The 18,257-nt window shown below is 38.6% G+C and overlaps 1 protein-coding gene and 1 pseudogene across 4 annotated transcripts in view; one reads left to right on the top strand and one right to left on the bottom strand.

The window, feature by feature from the left end:
• AXDND1 (axonemal dynein light chain domain containing 1) overlaps positions 1-17,908 on the top strand; it is a 46,035-nt gene extending 28,127 nt beyond the window's left edge. For all 4 annotated transcript variants that reach the window (XM_036234562.1, XM_036234564.1, XM_036234561.1 and 1 more), the window contains 10 exons: positions 482-683; positions 1,470-1,563; positions 6,258-6,457; positions 7,210-7,306; positions 11,155-11,265; positions 11,551-11,664; positions 13,170-13,274; positions 14,184-14,266; positions 15,172-15,398; positions 17,628-17,908. In XM_036234562.1, the coding sequence (XP_036090455.1) occupies positions 482-683; positions 1,470-1,563; positions 6,258-6,457; positions 7,210-7,306; positions 11,155-11,265; positions 11,551-11,664; positions 13,170-13,274; positions 14,184-14,266; positions 15,172-15,398; positions 17,628-17,716 (1,322 nt within the window). In that variant the 3' untranslated portion in view covers positions 17,717-17,908. The remainder of the gene's footprint in view (positions 1-481; positions 684-1,469; positions 1,564-6,257; positions 6,458-7,209; positions 7,307-11,154; positions 11,266-11,550; positions 11,665-13,169; positions 13,275-14,183; positions 14,267-15,171; positions 15,399-17,627) is intronic.
• LOC118613042 lies at positions 9,799-9,917 on the bottom strand (annotated as a pseudogene).
• Positions 17,909-18,257: the final 349 nt, after the last annotated feature.

The following is an 18,257-nucleotide window of genomic DNA, read 5'->3' as shown; positions in this document are numbered from 1 at the left end:
AGATTAAGATCCAGCTTTGAGCCTTGCTCAGACTAAAACTATAAACTTCATGAAAACCTGACCAGAAACTTAAAAAATGACTCAAGGACTATGTTCTCATTTCTGTTATTAACTATCCCGTCATCATGAAGAAACCGTTTATTGTCATTGTTTTCTTAATCGAATGACTCAATGAATAATGTCTTTTTAAGAAAACTGTAGTTCACAGTTTCTGGGCATAATACATTAGGTTCTCAGCTGAGAAGACAAGAAACTTAGAGTGTAAGCTGTCATCAGTCAAAAAAACCCACACCAATTACAGTGTTTATTCGCTAAACATTTCTTTAGCAACTACTCTTTGTAAGATTCTATGCTAGGCAAGTTATAGGATAATTAAAAGGTGAAAAGAGGTATGCCCCTGCCAATTAGTATTTTATAATTTATTGCTGAAATAATAGACTTACAAATACTTTTAAAATTAATGCTTTTGTCACTTTTCTAGGTCTCTCTAAAATTGTTCCAAGTTTGATTAGTTCTCTTGACTTCTGTTCTTTCAAGTTGGAAAGCCTCCTGGAGTTTCCTGAAGGGTTTCTTGAGGAATGGGAGGAACTCAATGTAAAAATTAATGAAATGAAACTGCAGTTGGATACGTTGTTGAGGATTATTGGTACTGTTCCACAGTCCTTAGACATGGATTCCGGCTCGTAAGTTCCCATAGCTCTCTGCCAGGCAGAAGAAGGGAGTCCCCACTTCTCAACTGCCTTTTCTCAGTACCCAGCCTCAGCAACAGGGAGCCGGGATCAAATAAGAAGCCCTGAAGTCCTGTTCCTCCCAGGAAGAAAGCTGCCTGACGGGGAGCAGGAGAGTGAGGGCGCCCTGTGTCCCTGGCAGCAGCAGCCCAGAGCGGAGTTTCTCTCATAGAGCGGGGACAGGGCAGAGTAGGGGTAGTCGTGGTTCGGATGCCATAGACTCTTGCCTTTTTGACTGTGTCTTCATAGGGTGTCTCGAACACATGTTTCTTAGGTTGCTGTTTGTTCTTAGGACCATTTATTTATTTATTTTTAAGAAATAATTCTCAGCAGTTTTCCTGGGGAATGGGTCAGCTTTGCTCCTCACACTGTCAGGCTTGAAGTTGGTCTCTTGAGAAAGTTTTAAAATTCATTCTTCTCGCTTTGTGGTCTCAGTGGTCCAGAAGTGACCATAAAGGGTGTGAGTGTGAGTTTTTATGGTAGAGCTAACACTAAAGGTAAGATCTACATTGTCCCGAGTGCATCATGCCGGTGGCTGTTGGCGTTAGGACGGCCACGTCGGTGAGTTAGCCACTATACCACATCGTCCCAGGATTTCGTTCACCTTTCCCTGAGTCCTCAAACAATTGTCAACACTAAGTTTACTAGGCCCAGCCAAATAAAACCCTTACTTTTAGCTGATGGTTACTTTTATATTCTAAGTAAGTCGTTTATCTTTATTTTACTTAATTTTTCCTTCAGGGTACTCCAGGCACATATATTTAACATGATTCAGCAATGGCTTTTGAAGATAGGCAATGAGATTAACAATGGTAACATTGAACTTCAGCGCCACGTATGTACTTGTTGGGACCTGTGAGGTTAATTCTGCCTCGGCTGGGAGTTTCCTTTTAAGAAAAACGAAGCCATGCTATGCGATTAGAGGGGGAGGTTGGGAGGGCAAAATGGGAACTTGTATAATTACTCGAATGACTTTTGGTAGATTTTTAAATGCAATATCTTTTTGCCTCTGGAATGGAGTTTCAGAGATGATCAAAAGGTTTTGAGTTCTAGTGATTATCTTTATGCTTTACTTGCTACATTGAGTTTTTTCCCCTTAATAGCATTACCTGGGATGTGACCAATTTAAGAATTCATGTTGGTGCCTCTGACTGGCTGAAGGATGACAGAGAGACGTTACTAGGAGGAAAGACAAGGTGCCACGAAACTATTGGTCTAGAGTTGTTAGAAAAAGTAGAATGGTTCTGCAGTTCCAGAAACTGAACCTGTGGACTTCTCAACCAGCACTTCGTGGAATTTCCAAAGCCTGCCTTAGTTCATTGCGTTGACTTCCACCTCCTGGTCTTACTTATGATCTAAATTTTCTTAGGATAAAAATCTTCCTATAAGTTAATGTACAAATATTTGATCTTACAAAATCGATGAAATGAATTTAACTCATTTTAATATTGCTTACATTTGGCAATTTCAAAGGCCGAGATCATCAGTTACATGGGAATACTACTTATGAAGCATTACATTTTATCAGTCTATGAGCATGTTGCAAACACATAGATACCAAAAGTTGAGTAGCAAATATAGTAAGACTGGAAGCATGGATCCAGGGTTGGAAGAAATTTGTATGATTTTGAAAACAATTGAAATTAATTTTAAAAGAGGGAACAGAGTATCTGTCACATAGTGGGGCTTAGTAAGTATTTGTCGAATGAAGGATGAACATTCCAGCACTGTTGGTACCTTATAGTGTTGCTACATTAACCCATTTGTTAGCAAAACATTCCGTTTGCCATTGGTGATTTATCTCCATGGAATCATATGCTCAACATTTATATAATGGAATTCAATTTTTATAGGATTATTTAAGAAGAGCCTTTATATTGGCCATACATACCTCTATTTTAAAACTACGTTATAATATAATTAAACTGTGTGGAAAATTTGTAAGATCGTAAATTCCTTGAGGCACCGTATTTACTGGTACAACTTTTTTTTTTTTTAAGATTTCTTAGTTTTAATTTCTAATACAGTAAATATGGATAGATTCAAACAACAGTATTGGGGAGGGGGGTACACCATTTTCAAGACTAAAAGAATCCAAAGAGCAAAAAACGTTGAGAACCTAAACACTCTTTTTATATAATATCTATAGTACAGGAGTATATAGTTTAAAATAGTAATATCCCTTTTACCTTTCTTATAATTGAAAAGAAAAAATAGTTTCCTTATAGATAGTAGTAATCCATTTACAAGGCAAATTTGGTAAGTGGAAGCTGCTTAATTTATCTTGCATTTCTGTAGTAAAAATGCTAACCAGGAATGGCTTGCATTGAATGATTGTGCTCCATATACTTTAAATCAGTAATGGTGTGGAAACAGTGTAACTTTTTATTTTCTTGAGGTTATGTCTCAGTCTTTGATTGCCTTTTTTTCTGTGGTAGGAGATGGAAATGACTTGGATAAATGAAAAATCTATACAGACGTCCTCTATTTTTAGCCAATAGTTTCCTCTTCAGATCTTGTTAGCTCTTAGAAAATATCTAAGATGATTGATTTACATTTGACCTATTTTGTTTTCTTCCTTTCCGTTTTATGGGATTAATGTGAGACATAGAGATTATAGGATGTAGCGATTATAAAACTGAATGCTTTTCATTTTCTTTCTACCTTTTGTTATATTTTTTTAAAATTAAGTTTACTGGGGTAAATTGTTTAATACAATTATATAATTTTCAAGTGTACCTTATAATTTGACATCTATCTGGCTTAGCATGATTATCTCAGGGTCCATCTATGTTGTCACAAATGGCAGTATTTCATCTCTTCTTATGGCTGAGTAATATTCCATTGTATATATGTACCACAGCTTTTTTAGCCAATCATTTATTGTAGGATACTTCATTTGCTTTCCTGTCCTGGCCACTATGAATAATGCTATTATCAATATCGGTGTGCAAATATCTTTTCGGATATGGGTTTTCAAGCCTTTGGGGTGAACACCTAGTAGAGGGATTGCTGGGTTATGTAGTAAATCAATTCTTAGTTTTCGAGGACCCTCCGCACTGGTTTCCGCAGTGGCGGTACAACTGTTTCAAAATGGCAGAGTTCGTCCTTTTTCCACCTACCATTCATTTTCCTTTCTGCTCCATTTTCTTACCTCCAGTTTTTGTTTGTTTGTTTGCCCTTTATGCCCCTACTCCGTCTAATCTGTGCTGCTTGGCAATCTACAACCTTGATCTTTAAACATTTTCTTATCATGTACCTCCATCAGCAAAAAGCCTTTGAGCAAGTATTTCTACTTTACATGCCTAGGACGGAACTGTTTTTTACATTATAAAACATATACAAATGATCAAAAGAAATGAAATAAACAATATTTTAAAATAATTTTTAATAATGGTAAAAATTTATGTGATTGAACAGGCTTCATAATTTTTTATAATTGCAGTTTAATGCTTAGTGATAAAACCACTGGAAGTTCAGTTTATTTCAGTATTTGTTTTTAGAGGACTCTCATTGTTGAAATGATAGTTCACAAAGAAACATGAATCCAAATTAAAGAAGTGCATTCTTACAGTATTTATGAAATAATAATATTCATTTTTCAATGTCATTAATGCTGTGTAAGTTTTTATTAATTGGCTGGTAAAATTTTTCATCAACCATGTCAGTCAATTGTTCTTGCAAACATTAGATGATGTGGAGTTTCTATATTTTTACAGATGATTCCCCAGTCAATTGAAAAACTTTATTTGTAAGATTTAAAAACAGTGATCTTTAAATATTTTCTTATCATGTAAGATACTTATTTCTAGATTTTCAAGTATTTAAATTTGAGAGTTTTAAAAAGTGAGCCATGTGTCATTTTCACACCAAGATGGAAAGTCTTCTAACTATTCATTCTTTAAGTGACCCCTCTAAAACCTAAATTTCTTTTACTCATTGTTAAACATCACTTATATTTTGAAGGGATGAATTAAGTGTGTGTGTGTGTATTTTTTTTAAATATCAGTGAAGAAGTGGCTAAGTAACTACTCGTCATCCCTGAAAAGATTAGTAAATTTGGAACAAGTCTTTTTATAAAAGAAAAACAATTTATCTTAAAATTTCTCTTAAGAATTTTGTATCAGAATCACAGCAAATCTTTGCTTTATTATAAAAGTTATTTAATTAAAAGAATTTTTACATATCTTGTGAAAGTAAAAGAATACTCTTACTTGTTTCATTTAATTCTGATTTTAAATTCACCCATAACCTATTGCATGACCTTGATTCTACCGTTTACTCTCTCTAATGTAATTTTGCAATGAAGATAACACATATTTCTGTTTATTTCATAAGTACGGTCCAAGCGTGGATTAATATTTTATGTAAGCGAAATAAACACGAGTTCTTTCAGTGACAGTGTAATCCAGGCTATTAGTATATGAAAGAACAGTTAAGAATTTATTTAATTGAGAAGCAGCAGAGGCTTAGCTAGTGCGATGTGAGGGGATATACCTTTGATTTGTGAGAGTAGCAGTCTTTTTAAGTCTTCCTCAGGAGCAGTTGCCTTTTACAACATTAGGTCATTAACATCTTCCTTCTGAGGCAGAAAGTGTGCCTTTTAGTACTGGATAGACTGCCAAGTTTATTCATTCATTTAACAAGCATTTAATAAACACTCCCCGCTAAATATATTGAAAGATAAAATAATGGTCCATGCCTTAGGCTAATTGAGGAGACAGATGTGCCAATGATTATAATGGAGAAATGTACAAAGCACTATAGAAATGTAGGAAAAGGAGCAAATTAAAACCAGTGGAAGTTAAAAATTGTCTTCTCAGAGTAGATCATAATTGAGCCTAGAAGAATACTTAAGAACTCACCAGAGAAGGGGTAGGGCGTTTGAAGAAAACAGTGTGTTTGACATTTACGTTTCGTAAAGGTTTTTGCGTTTTGTTTCTGGGACCCAGCCTCAGCAAACGCCCTAACGTAGAGGTTCTCACACTTCCACAGTGCCCTCCGTGCCCCAGCGTTTTCACACTCCTCAGCCAGAAGAAATACCACCCAGTTCGGTTTATTAAGTAGGTAGGTTCAAACGGCTTACTAAGTATGTCCTAACAACTCAGTAGCTGTTTGGAAAGGTAATACGTGTTAAAATAAAACGAGGAGGTCATTGGGCTCAAGCAGCTTCACTGCCTTGGGTAGTGTGTGTAAACGAACCATGCCACTGTTGTTTCCCTCAAGGATTTAAATCCCACGGCATCCTCGACAGTTCACTGCCGAGCCCTGGGGTACCTTGGCGCACAGTTTGGGAACTGCAGCTTTCATACCCTCAACCAAGCTAAAGGAAGAGGGTCATTGAATGCATATTAAGCAAAAGAAAATAAAGTTATAGTAGCCGAATAGTGATGATTTAATTTCATTAAGAAAGATGGTGTTGAAAATTGGACACAGGTATGATCATTTCTATTTTTAATTTCGGTCTAGTTTTTTGCCGTTCGATTTATTTTAAAATGGGTCATTTGTATTGTAATAATTTTTTAACAGGTGGATGAATTACATATATCTATGATCCAGTGGATGGTAAATTTGCTGATTTTAATGGTACCTGACTTCACCGACCAAGACACCCTCCCGAAGTTGGAGGAGGAAAGTGACGAGAAACGTGAGGTAGGAGTAGCAAAGCTGGAGCTGGATGCAACCGCACTGGCGAAAAAGCTGGCCCAGTACTCCAGCTATTTGATCAGGTAAAACTGCCTGTTTATTTTATTACTGTTCTTTTGAAGATTAAATGCACCATAAAACAGAGGCGAGAAGGACAGTTAAGTAGCAGCAATGAGGGATTGTTTTAAAATCTTGAAAGGGATACTAGTTCAGTTTTTAAACTAGCTTCAGCACTGTCCAGGTAGAATATGAGATTTTGGCGTCTCCCCAGTGACTTTTGAATTCTTCGGGAAAACAGTGTTAGCATAGGCAGGATGGGAAGTATGTACAGACGTAAGAGTGAGAATCAGTAGAAAAACCAAAAAAGCCCACCGGCATAAGTAAGATACATCTTGCACTTTTGTGCATACTGGGGACATTTATGAAGAAGCTTGTAGTTTCAACCAAAACATCTCTTTAAAAAAAAAAAAATGAAGAAAATCCTTATGTCTGAAAAACTAGAGGATTCCCACCAAATAAATATGAGGTCTGAAAAACTAATGTATTAACTAGTAAGCATTCTGTCACCGATTTGTTACTTCAAATTCTGGGGAGTAGCTCTTATCATCTGGCCAATTTCCCCCTTCATTTCCATTCAAAGTTGCCAATGGTCAAGAGTGAGGAAGGAATGGAGGGGAGAAAGAGGACAAGGGTGAAAAACTGAGAAAGAGACAAATTATACTGTTTGGTGAGTCAGCCGCTTCCTTATTGTGGTTGACTTCCACGGTATCTGCGTGTAAAACACTCGGAGGAACCAGCATGCTGCGTGCGCGCATGCGTGTGCTTTCTTTTCCAGTTGTTGCAAAGGGATGGCGACGGCGATGGCTCTGAGTATAGCTGGCAGCTTACAAAAAAATCCTGCTAAGGAGCTTCATGATCTGGATAGAATGAAGGTAATAGCTCTGCGTCCCCTTTCGTTTTGTTTGTTTCAAACAGACTTTTTAAGTTCTGTTGATTTACAACAAACCACGCATCTTTAAAGGGTACCATTTGATCATTTCTAAGATGTGCACACACCTGTAAAGTGATTACTACAATAAAAAAGGAACACATGCAACACATTTCTTTATACATTCTCGAGACAAGTCTTTTATTAGGTATGTGATTTACAAATATTTTCTCTCAGCCTGTGACTTGTCCTTTCCTCTCAACAATATCTTTCAAGAGAGGAAGGTCTTGATTTTAATATTCAATTTATTTTCTTTATCAATTTTTGAGTATTATATTTAAGAAAATTTTTGAACAATAACATCATGAAGATTTTTCTCTTAGAAATATTATAGCATTCTTGTGATAAACTCCACTTGATCATGTTGCATTATCTCATGTATTGCAAAATTCAGTTGGTTAAAATCAAATTGGTTTAAAATCTTTTTTCTGATATTCATGAGTGATGTTGATTGTATAGTTTTGTTTCATTTTGTAATCTTTGTTCAGTTTTGATATCAGGGCGATGCTGGCCTCTTAGAATGAGTTGGGAGGTATTCTTCACAGCAGATTAAACCGAACAGTCTCTTGGAGCTCGTGGCCCTCACTGCGCATCTAGAAGTGTGCTCACATCTCAGGCCTGCCGCCACCAGCCCCGGCTGCTACCCGTTCAAGGGCACATCAAACTAGTTTGTAGCTCTACACCGCCCCCCTCCCCATGAATGTGTAATTACCTTTCCATTAGGGTTATCTTAATTTTAAATTCATCCCTATCCTTGACTGTTACTGACTTCCCCTGATCTCCTGGACAGCCTCTGTGGTACATAAGTCTTTATGACATCAGGCTCTGGGCATCCTATGGCTTCATCCATATCCCACAAGGTGAAGAGGGGAAGATGGTCTTCCAGGGAAGCATTGTGTAATGTGGGTATACTGTGGCGCTGTGTGGCTTGTGCCACACCCCAGTCACATCCTAGCACTTAAGAACAACATCTTGCCAACCTACTGGACTCATATTTGGATGACATTAGTGATAGTTTTCCACAATCTAATATTTCTTGGGCTCTCTTCCAATAAATGAGAGTTGCATGATGCTGGACAGGATTCTGGAGTGGGAGACCTCTTAACTAAGTATCTTTTAGAGTTTGATGATGTACCAATTGTTCTTACTCTACTCTCCCATGATATATGCCTAAATGACTTCTCAAGAAGTCTTGAGGATTCTCTAGTTCTGCAAGACCATTGCTAGTAACCCTGTTTACTTCCTAAATGATCCTGGCATATCTTGATTCAGTCTGACCTCACATAGCTAAGCTACAGTTAAGTGTTGGAGGTCATTTTCCAAGAGGATTCAGTTCTAGGGATCCTTGTTCTTGTGCCTATTTCTGAAAGAAGTTGGTCTCAGTGCTTATCAGTTGCTCCACTTGGGAGAAAGAATCGCCTGTCATTATGACTTCATTTGATGCTTGGAAGCACTGAGTCAGAGTCCTAGCATCCACTGAGAATGTACTGGGACTTGCAGCCTAGACCAACTGCTGCAAGCCTAGAAACTTAGCCCCCAATAAGTTAGATGTCTTTTTTCAAGTGCTCTAGGTTGACCATCTGTAATGTTCCAGTATCTAGAATTAGAGTTATCGATTCCCTGGAGTTTAGTCATAATCTGAGCAGGTGGCAGATGTCTTAGAAGGATCTCTGAGATAACCTTCAGCAGGCCAAGACTGGTAAAAGACACACATTGACCAGCACCTGATAGTTCTGAGAATGTATGGGAGGGAAACATCTCCTTTCAATATCAAATACCCGCCGTGATGTAAATAAGAGGACTTCTAGCTTGGGGACCTTCAAGCTGACTCCTGGCTGCAACTGACTCCCTCCATGCCATTCTTTCCTCCCTCCGCCCTGTGTGATTTATTAAGATCCTGCTGTCCACCTTGGGCTGCAGTAACCTCTTTTGTCACCCTAGTACAATTGCCATTCCCAGGATTTGGCCCTCCTAAACGATTGTGACTTTGAAGAGAGTTGTTGGGGACTTGCCTCTTGCAGTGTTCCAGTTAACTCAGGGAAGTTCCAGCTTTCCCACCTTTTGGGAGAGACCTGGGGATGTTAGATCCTTAACTCCATTGCCACCATAGTCTTACCACTGGTACCCTATGAAAGACTGTCTCCTGTAGCCTTCTCATCCTCCTGCTTTTGATCCACTACAATAGGCTTAACATTTAGGGCCATCTCTTACTTCTTAAATCCTCCAAGGGTCCCAGACATGAATTTAAGTCTTGTTCACGCCAGAAGCATTTCTTAACATAGCCCCAAATCAGGCTTTATTAAAATTAAATAAGACTATTGATGGAAAAAGTCCACAAGTATCGATTAGCAACTGAGCTCTGCTGGTCTAGAGCTGATCAAAGGTGATGTTGAAGGGGTTTTTTTTGTTTGTTTGTTTAGTTTTGTTTTGTTTTTACACCTACAACACCTAGTCTTCCTAGGTGGTCTCCCATCCAAGTACTAACCAGGCCTGACCCTGCTTAGCTTCCGAGATCAGACAAGATTGAGCGTGTTCAGGGTGGCATGGCCATAGACTAAAGGTTTTGAAAGAAGACTTGCTTAACTCTATAGATGATCATAAAATATTCATCAAAAGACTCCTACTGATTTTTTTTTCCCCTATCAGAAGTGTTACGATGACGGTATTTTCAATGTCTCAGAAGTTTACAAGAAAATGACTAGGATCTCTGTTAGAATACAAATTCAACTAGAGAATAGTTTGTTTCTCATGAATGATACATTAACTGAAGAAATAAAGTTTCAAAAGTATTACTATTTTCAAAATTAACTAGTGTTTTGTTCTAGATACAGTAAAGAAAGTTAAATAACGTATGCATCAAATTTTGTAGCCAGAAGGATCCTCAGGGGCAGTAGCATGGTGGAGACTCACATTGGCTCACAAGAACTACCTGTGCATACCCCTTCCCTGCTGCACATTCAGTGGTTATCAACTGAGTTGATGACTATCATTGGAATTGCCATAGTGGTAGTATTTTTACCATGGAAATTAGCAAGCGCCACAGATTAGGGCTCCCCCTCACTAAGATAGTGATTGCCGGTTTCCCACTACATAGGGGTCACCTAGAGTAGACTACAACCTCATTTGTTTTTAATAGATGAAGACTATTAAGCATTTATCCAAGAAGCCACAACTAATTAGGTGAATTTAGACAAGAACCCAATTCTTTCACATTTTTTGTTTGATCCTCTTTCTGATACGCAATAAGACATCGTCCTAACCCTTTGAATCTTGAATTTAAACTTATCAGTGACATTGACAAAGCTCTGGTGAACTTACTCTTTAGACTTCAGTTTCCTTATGTATAACATAAGGGTTTGAATTTGATTTCTACATTGTTCTGGCTCTGATATTTCATAATAATTCCACGATTAAAAATAAGTCTAATAATGAGAAAAATATAAGACATATTACTGCTTTTTATGGTTAACTGTGGTGACTTAAACTAGATCGCTATTTTGCCTCATGGAACAGTGTTTTGGTGGTTGAAGTGACCTGATCTCCTTCTCCAGAGAAGATAGTTTCCTAGTTCTCTCTGCTTTTACCCACTAATAAGAAATAATATACCTTTTAAACGTTAAAGCCAGATCTTAACTGTTAGGGGATCATGGTAAAGTAAATGTAGTTTCTATTACTGAGTGATACTTAGAGGAATTGTATTTAGCAGCTCCTCCTCAGTAGGTATGAGTGAAGACGTGAGTTGATGTAATCTGATTTTTTTCTGCTTAATAATGTCTTTTGTCTCTTTTTCAGAAAGAATGTTATGAGTGGATCACCACATGCTCTCACCTCCTTTCTGGCATGAAAGGCAGAAAAATAAAGTTATTGACAACCGAAGAAAAAGAACACCTATTTGAAGACGAGGTATTTGCCATGTGTTAGCACTGCTCATTATTCAGGTTATCCGTGTGTTTTAATAGGTGAGGGTTCAGTGACTTTTCCCAATCAATGTTCCCAATATTGATTCACTGAACTATATGCTTCTTAAAGGCGGAAACTGTTCTTATTAACCTTTGTATCCTTATCACTGGCACAAGACTCAGTTGCAGGATTAATGCCCATTAAATGTTTTTGAGTGAATAATTGCTAATATAGTGCTAAAACATTTATATACACTAAGTTATAATTATGATACTGTTTATCTCACAGGACAGTATAAAAGAATTTATTGAGTCTGAAGTAGACACACCTTTTAAAGAGGATGAAGAAGAAAGTAAGGAGGTTGAGAAACCTGAGAAAGAACAAAAAGAAGAGAAAGTAGAAGTAAGATTACTTGGTATTATTTTCTTCTATCCCTTATATTTTTAAAGAAGATAGATAGATCGATGATAGATAGATAGATAGATAGATAGATAGATAGATAGATAGATAGTTAGTTAGTTGTAGTTGAAAGTAGAAATAGATCAACTGGAGTAAACTGCTTCAACTTCAACAAAGTGCCTTTTCTCAGATCGTTAACTATATCTGAAGACAGACTCATGGTTTTCTGAGCAAGGGGTGTCCTTTTTCCTTTCTAAATCCAGCCATTTCACATCAGCCTCATTCACACCTATACTATTAACCGTGTAATCAGTCTCTCGCCCTGATGCTGTTCCTTTATAACTTCACTGCCAGATTTTTCAGAGAGTGGTGAAAACTCCACGTTCCCCTTTCTTCAGGTCCCGTTCTGAGCTGCCTTCCCCCGCTCAAGCCTGTGTTCACATCTCTCTTCTCCTTTCTCTGTCTTCACCCCTGTTGAGGCATTAGTGGTAATAACAGTCCTTCCCAGGACACTTGTATAGGAACAAAAATACAATGACACACCAATAACCGAGTGCCTACCATGAGGTATATGCTTTGCATGTGTTATTTCTTATCTATACAACACAACTTCCAGGTAAACATTACCACCCTCATTTTAGAGATAAAAGTGAAGATCAGAAAGGTTGACTGTCTTACCCAAAATCGTGTAATCGTGAGTGGAACAACCAACATTCAAACCCGGATAAGTCCAGCAGAAGAGCTCTTGCTGATTCCTAGACTGACTCTTGCCTTTGGCTTCACACTCATCATGATCACCTCATACTCTCTCTACCGTCTTGACTTACTTCCCTGACGTTTCTTCTCTGCGAATAGTTTAAGGGCGGGCCTGAACCCACACCCTGACCTCGGCCCTCTACTCACGGACTATGCAGGACAACAGAACAAGAATGTTATACAACTCTCAAGCCTCTTTTGACCAGCATTTTCTGTTTTATTTCTAGTGCGGTGCTTATAGAAGGCAAAAAACTAATGGAAAACATTATTATTTGACCACTAAATTCTATCATACCTTTAAATTCTATAATGCATTGCCTCTTGTCCTCCTCCTGTGGCCTTAGATTAGGCTCCTTCCTCTCTATTTTACAAACTCCTATTTGGCTTTCCAATATCATTTTCTCTGTAGAAACCTCCCTGAGTATGTAGGCAGAATGGGGGACCCTTTTACAGGTACACGTGGCTCTTGGAACACAGCTCTGTGCCAACAGTCGTCATACATACGTAATTATTTTATTGCTTATCTCTCCCACTGTACTTCGAGTTTCCGAGGTCTAAAGCCATCTCCCTGGTCCCCACCTCCCCAGCCATACTAATGTAGCACCCAGCATTTGTTGTAAGTCTTCAAAGTGCTTGTTAAATGACTACAGCAAATGGAAAAGCAAAGCCTCGGGCGTGGCGCTAGGCAGCCTGCCATGCCGCTGTGTCACACGCCAGCTCACTAACGGGTCCTCGGTGTTTCTGTGCCGTAGAAACCTTCAGCATCTCCAGAGAAGGAAAAGCTCATCCGGTTCATTGGAGAAGATGAAAATGTTCATTCCAGACCTCTGTTTGGAACAGATATGTTATTTTCCTGGGTATGTATCTGAAACCCAACTAGGAAATTCCAAACTAGAGAAAAAAATCTAGGAAATTTAATATTATGTAAAAAATGATATGGATATAGCCTAACTTTTATCTCCTACAAGAGGACCAGGCCCTTCTCAGTAATACATCTTTCAGATTTTGTTTTCTCCCAGCATTGTCTCTACAAAATTCTCATTTCAACAACACAGCAAACGCTTTTCATTCTCTTCTGTAAACCTCATTTGAAAATCTGCATCTTCTCTCTTTCCTTAATTGAACAATACCTATTCTGTTGAAAACTGTGATGACCACATATATACCACCGTCCACAAGAATTACTGGGAAATTGGAAACCTTTGGATGGTAGCTATCGAAACTGAGCAGGAAAATAGCTTTAAAATTCCTCCACAGAAAGTTCTAGGCACATGGTAGAGGTCTTTTTTTTCCTTCATATTTTCACCGCCTTGATATTAATGAAGTTTCCTACAGAACTTAAAAGATCTTATTGGATTTTGCAATATTATGTGCTTAGTGAAATAAATTATTAAGACAAATATAGATAATTCCCTCGATCTTTAACTTTACTTATTAGGGAAATATGTGTATCCTTCTCTATATTTTTTTAAACCTCTTTCACTATTTTTTTTGTTATATTGTTTTCCCTGCTTCTTCTTTGCAACTCTAATCAAGTTTACGTCCACCTGTAGCGTGAGTAATTTGGAAGCTGGTGTGCTATTTGGCTACAGGCATTCCCTATTCTTTTTTTGATGTTAAGAGTGTTCTTAATTGTCTACTATATAAATATGGATAGTAAAAAAAAAAAAAAAGTCCTGGAAGCCTTGGTCCAGAACATCCAAGAAAAGTAGAGTATTAACTGTTGGAGCTTCCAGTTTATTCACAGTGGATATTTTGTTTGTCAGAGAGAATCAGCTAATCAAGGTACACTGGCCTCAAAGTATGTTGAAGCTATGGCTATAATTGAACACACGCAGAAGAAATTAATGTAAGTATGAAGTATCACGATGTAAGATGAAGATGCGGGCCGGGAGGTGTGGCTGAGAAACCCACACTTCTCGGTTGCCCTTTGGTTCTCCTGCTTCCTTCATCCTCACTAGCAGGATGGGCACCTCCAGATCTTCTGCTAGAAGCAGTGAACTACACTGCCGTAGTAGGAACACTGTCCTCACCCACAGTGGGGGTGGGGGAAGGCAGAGTGTGTGTGTGTGTTGGGGAATGGAGTGTTAGGATCCATCCAGTTCAGCGTGTTTCTAGGAAATGAGCTAGAGAAATAAATGGCACAGGGAGAAATCACTGTGAGTAAGAAGGAGTGTTTCATAACCCAAAAAGCGGGCCGAGAGCGCCGAGAGAGATGCACGGCCACAGAGACGTACGACATGTGCTGTAGCGATGAAGAAGCTCATCTCGAACTGGTTGTCATGCGTGTAAAATATGGTTTCAAAGGTACTGGGAAAGAAGGGAGTGAAAAAAAAAAACTTTCTCGGCACTGATGCTCAGGATTAAAAAATAAAAGAAGAGACACAATTAGATTTAGTTTGTTAGATCATATCGATGAAGAGAAGCCAAAATGAACTACTGAAAAGGGTTCCTTGGATGTCGATGGAGAATTCCAAATACTCCAAAGTCAAATTTCACTAAGAACCGATAAATCTGTCATATTCTTAAATCACAGCATGACTGCAGCTCTGACATTACCTCATGGGGCGGCTCCCTGGCCCCGGGGGCTCAGCTAATCGTTGGCGTCGCCGCCTCCCTTGTTTGTACCCGTTCACGTCAGATACGTTCGTCCAATCTCATTGCCCTTTTTAGACAGTGAGTTTTTATATATAAAACGTTCTTTTTCTAATCCTTTTCATTTCGTTGTGTTTGCCTGGACTTCGTTCGCATCAGAGAGGTTGAAAACCGAGCCAGACAAGCAGAGGAGAAGTTCGATGACGTCAGTGAGAAACTTCATTTTACCCTCATAAGAAATAAAGAACTGGAGGACATGTTGAAGTCTAGAGAGGAGCCTGAAGGAGAAGGAGAAAATGGAGAAAAAGGAGAAGGAGAAGAAAATGAAGAAGAGGAGGAAGAAGAAATCAGGCAAGGAGAAAGTTCCTCAAAATTTCTAAAGAAAGGTGAGGCTTGCTTTCTCATTTTGCTTTATTTAGGTTGTATTTATGAAAGAAAACTCGATTGGGTCAGAAATACATTAGAATAGTATCAATCAATTTAGGGTTTATCTACTAGATTATACTTCTCATAGGATTGCATATACCTTTAACTGTATAACTATCTTATTTAGACAACTCACACACACAAAAAATGAAATGCCTAACAATTATAGACTAGTAAACAAACATGGGATATAATTTTTATTTATAAAATTAGCAAAGATTAAAATAATACATTGCTGGTCAGAAGGGGCAAAGTAGTTAGTTTTACAGAGACTTGTGGGTGGACAGACAGATAAAATCCTTTTGCAAAATAAGTCAAGAGTATGTATGGCTATGACTTAAAAACAAGCATATACTTTGACCAAATAATTTTACTCTTGAGAATCTAGTCTAAAGAAATAATTCTAAATACAGAAAAAAAAATAATGCACAAAGGTGTTTAGTATATCATTGTATATAATAGGAGAAAATAGAAACGGTCTCTCTCTAATCATGAAAGATTAAATAAATTATGCTATATTAATATACCTGAATATTATATAACTATTAAAATGGTGTTCGCAAGGAGTTTATAATGACAGGGGGAAATCTTATGTTAACATATCAAATGCAAGAAATAGAATGTGATACAATTTTTTAAAGCTGGGGAAAAAGACCAGAAGTAAATATGCCCAAATATTGACAGGCATTGTTTCTCGTCGATAGAATTTTATGAGGAATTTTCCCCTTTATTTTCTGATATTTGTTGAAAATAATCTCCTTTATTCTCCAGGAAAAGGCATTTTCTTCATTTTCTTATCTCTAATTAGTGCTATAACCTGCCCTCAGGCAGTTCTCAGCATCCCCACTGTCTTTTTATTTTTGCTTTCATCTTCGACCTGTGGTCCGTTCCCAGGACAACTCCTGGTGCAAAGGGTAGTAGCACTGGGAAGATACCTACTCTCTGATTTTTTGCTGTCACCGCTAACTCCTCCTATGCCCCCAAGAAAAGCAGTCGGTCAGCCAGCCCCTCACCGTCTGAGGCCCCAGAATGGTACATCGGCCCTGTTTGGAGGAAGAGTCTGGGCCCATTTTCTCACCTGTTAACTCTGAACTGATGAAATGTTAATTATTCCTCGTGTGACAGCCCTTTAGCTTTAGGTTTGACTGTACGCAGAATAATTCTTATGAATTAAAAACATTTCATGTTCTCATACTGTGATAAAATTCCATTCTGATAAATTTGAAAACTATTCTTTTTCCTGATGACAGAAAAATAAATATATACACTATATAGAAGGCCTGTGTGTTAAACTGGAGAGGTTATTTACCTCAATATAGAATGAGTGACTTCAGTTTTCTCTGTTTCCATAAAGGTCTTGGGGATTAGGTTAAATCCAGAATGAAAAAGTTTTAATAATTATAGGTAGGAAATAACTATGTACAGTTTAATCCCCAGCCTGCGCGAACAGTAACCTGCACAGACACACAGCTCCCCTTCCACGCCTTTCAGACGCCTGTCAGAGTCATTCCCAGGGGGCTCAAAGAGGGAGGGCGAGAAGCCTGCAGAGCTTCGGGGAATCGGCTCCTAAGCAAGGCAGTTCCCATGCCACGCAGGTGACCGGAACGTTTATTCAGAAAATCCACTTAACAGCAGGGGTGTGAAAAAGTGACCAAACGTGGGATGGAGGTGGCAGCGGCCGGTCAGAGGATTCGCAGTGAGAAGTGTGGTGCCACAGAACGGACGGGGGAGCAGGCTCGGTGGCGGATGGCCTCCTGCCCCGACCCAGAGGTGGGGCTTGTGTGGGGTCTGCGTGCAGGAGAGTGGAGAGCGGGACCAGGGTGCAGGACGAGGTCTGGGAGGATTCCGCGCACTAGCTCTCCTGGAATGTTTTTTTTCCCACCAAATTCAGGGTATGTACAAGATGGGAGGAAGACATGTTCTTCCTCTTCCTCATCTCTCCTCGGCCACATAGTCCCTTTTTCCAGGATCCAGAACTCGGGCAGTTAACTGACTACACTAAAACTTGAGGGAAATGCATTCTGAATCCTAATAACCAGTTTAGAGTCAAATTTTGGGCACAAAACCTCCTCGTAGCTTAGCAGTTAGTCAGGTAGAACAGAATTGTGAAAATGCCTCGGAAAGTAAAACACTTTTAGTAAATATGAGATAGTGTCACTACGGCACTCTAATTGTTTTTGTCTTTTCAGAGAGTCAGCACAAGGAGGGTGCTGTGAACGCCAAATCCAAAACCCGGACTAAATCCAATAATAAAATGAAACCCAAGCAGCAGCCATAGCGCACGAGCACCCCGAGGCTCCCCGTCCCAGCTCTCCCTGTGCTGATGAGCTGACAGCGTGGCTCACTCAGAGGGACCCCCCTTTGCAAAAGTTCTTAGAAAAGCTGTGATGTACAAACCAAGAACATTTTCTCTAACAGTCACAGTGATGACATTGGCTTATTTCCCAAATTAAAAATCGCTTGCGCAAAACTTTGCTAGCCTCTTCAATTGATTTTCTAATGGATTTGTAAAAAGTGTCTGTTACTGTCAAGAAAATAATGCTTTTCGAAGACTTTGAACTCTGCAGAGAAGAATGACAAATAAAAAAAAAAACCAAACATTTTTTCAGTTCGAAAGAGAGGATCCTGGTAATGCTCTTAGGTTGCTGCAGCATGTTCAGATTTCATATGATTTCAGGCGTTCTTATGATTTATCTGATCTTCACAAAAACCATACAAAGGAGGTAAGGGAGATACGGTTATGCCCGTTTCTTAGAAGATCAAATGGAGGCCCAAAATGGTTGTAAAACTCCCCCAAGGTCACAGAGCTGGTCAATGTC

Source organism: Rousettus aegyptiacus, unplaced genomic scaffold (assembly GCF_014176215.1).
Source record: "Rousettus aegyptiacus isolate mRouAeg1 unplaced genomic scaffold, mRouAeg1.p scaffold_m13_p_17, whole genome shotgun sequence".
NCBI lineage: Eukaryota > Metazoa > Chordata > Mammalia > Chiroptera > Pteropodidae > Rousettus > Rousettus aegyptiacus.
Note: the sequence above shows the minus strand (reverse complement) of the source record. Positions and strands in the feature narration are given on the sequence as shown.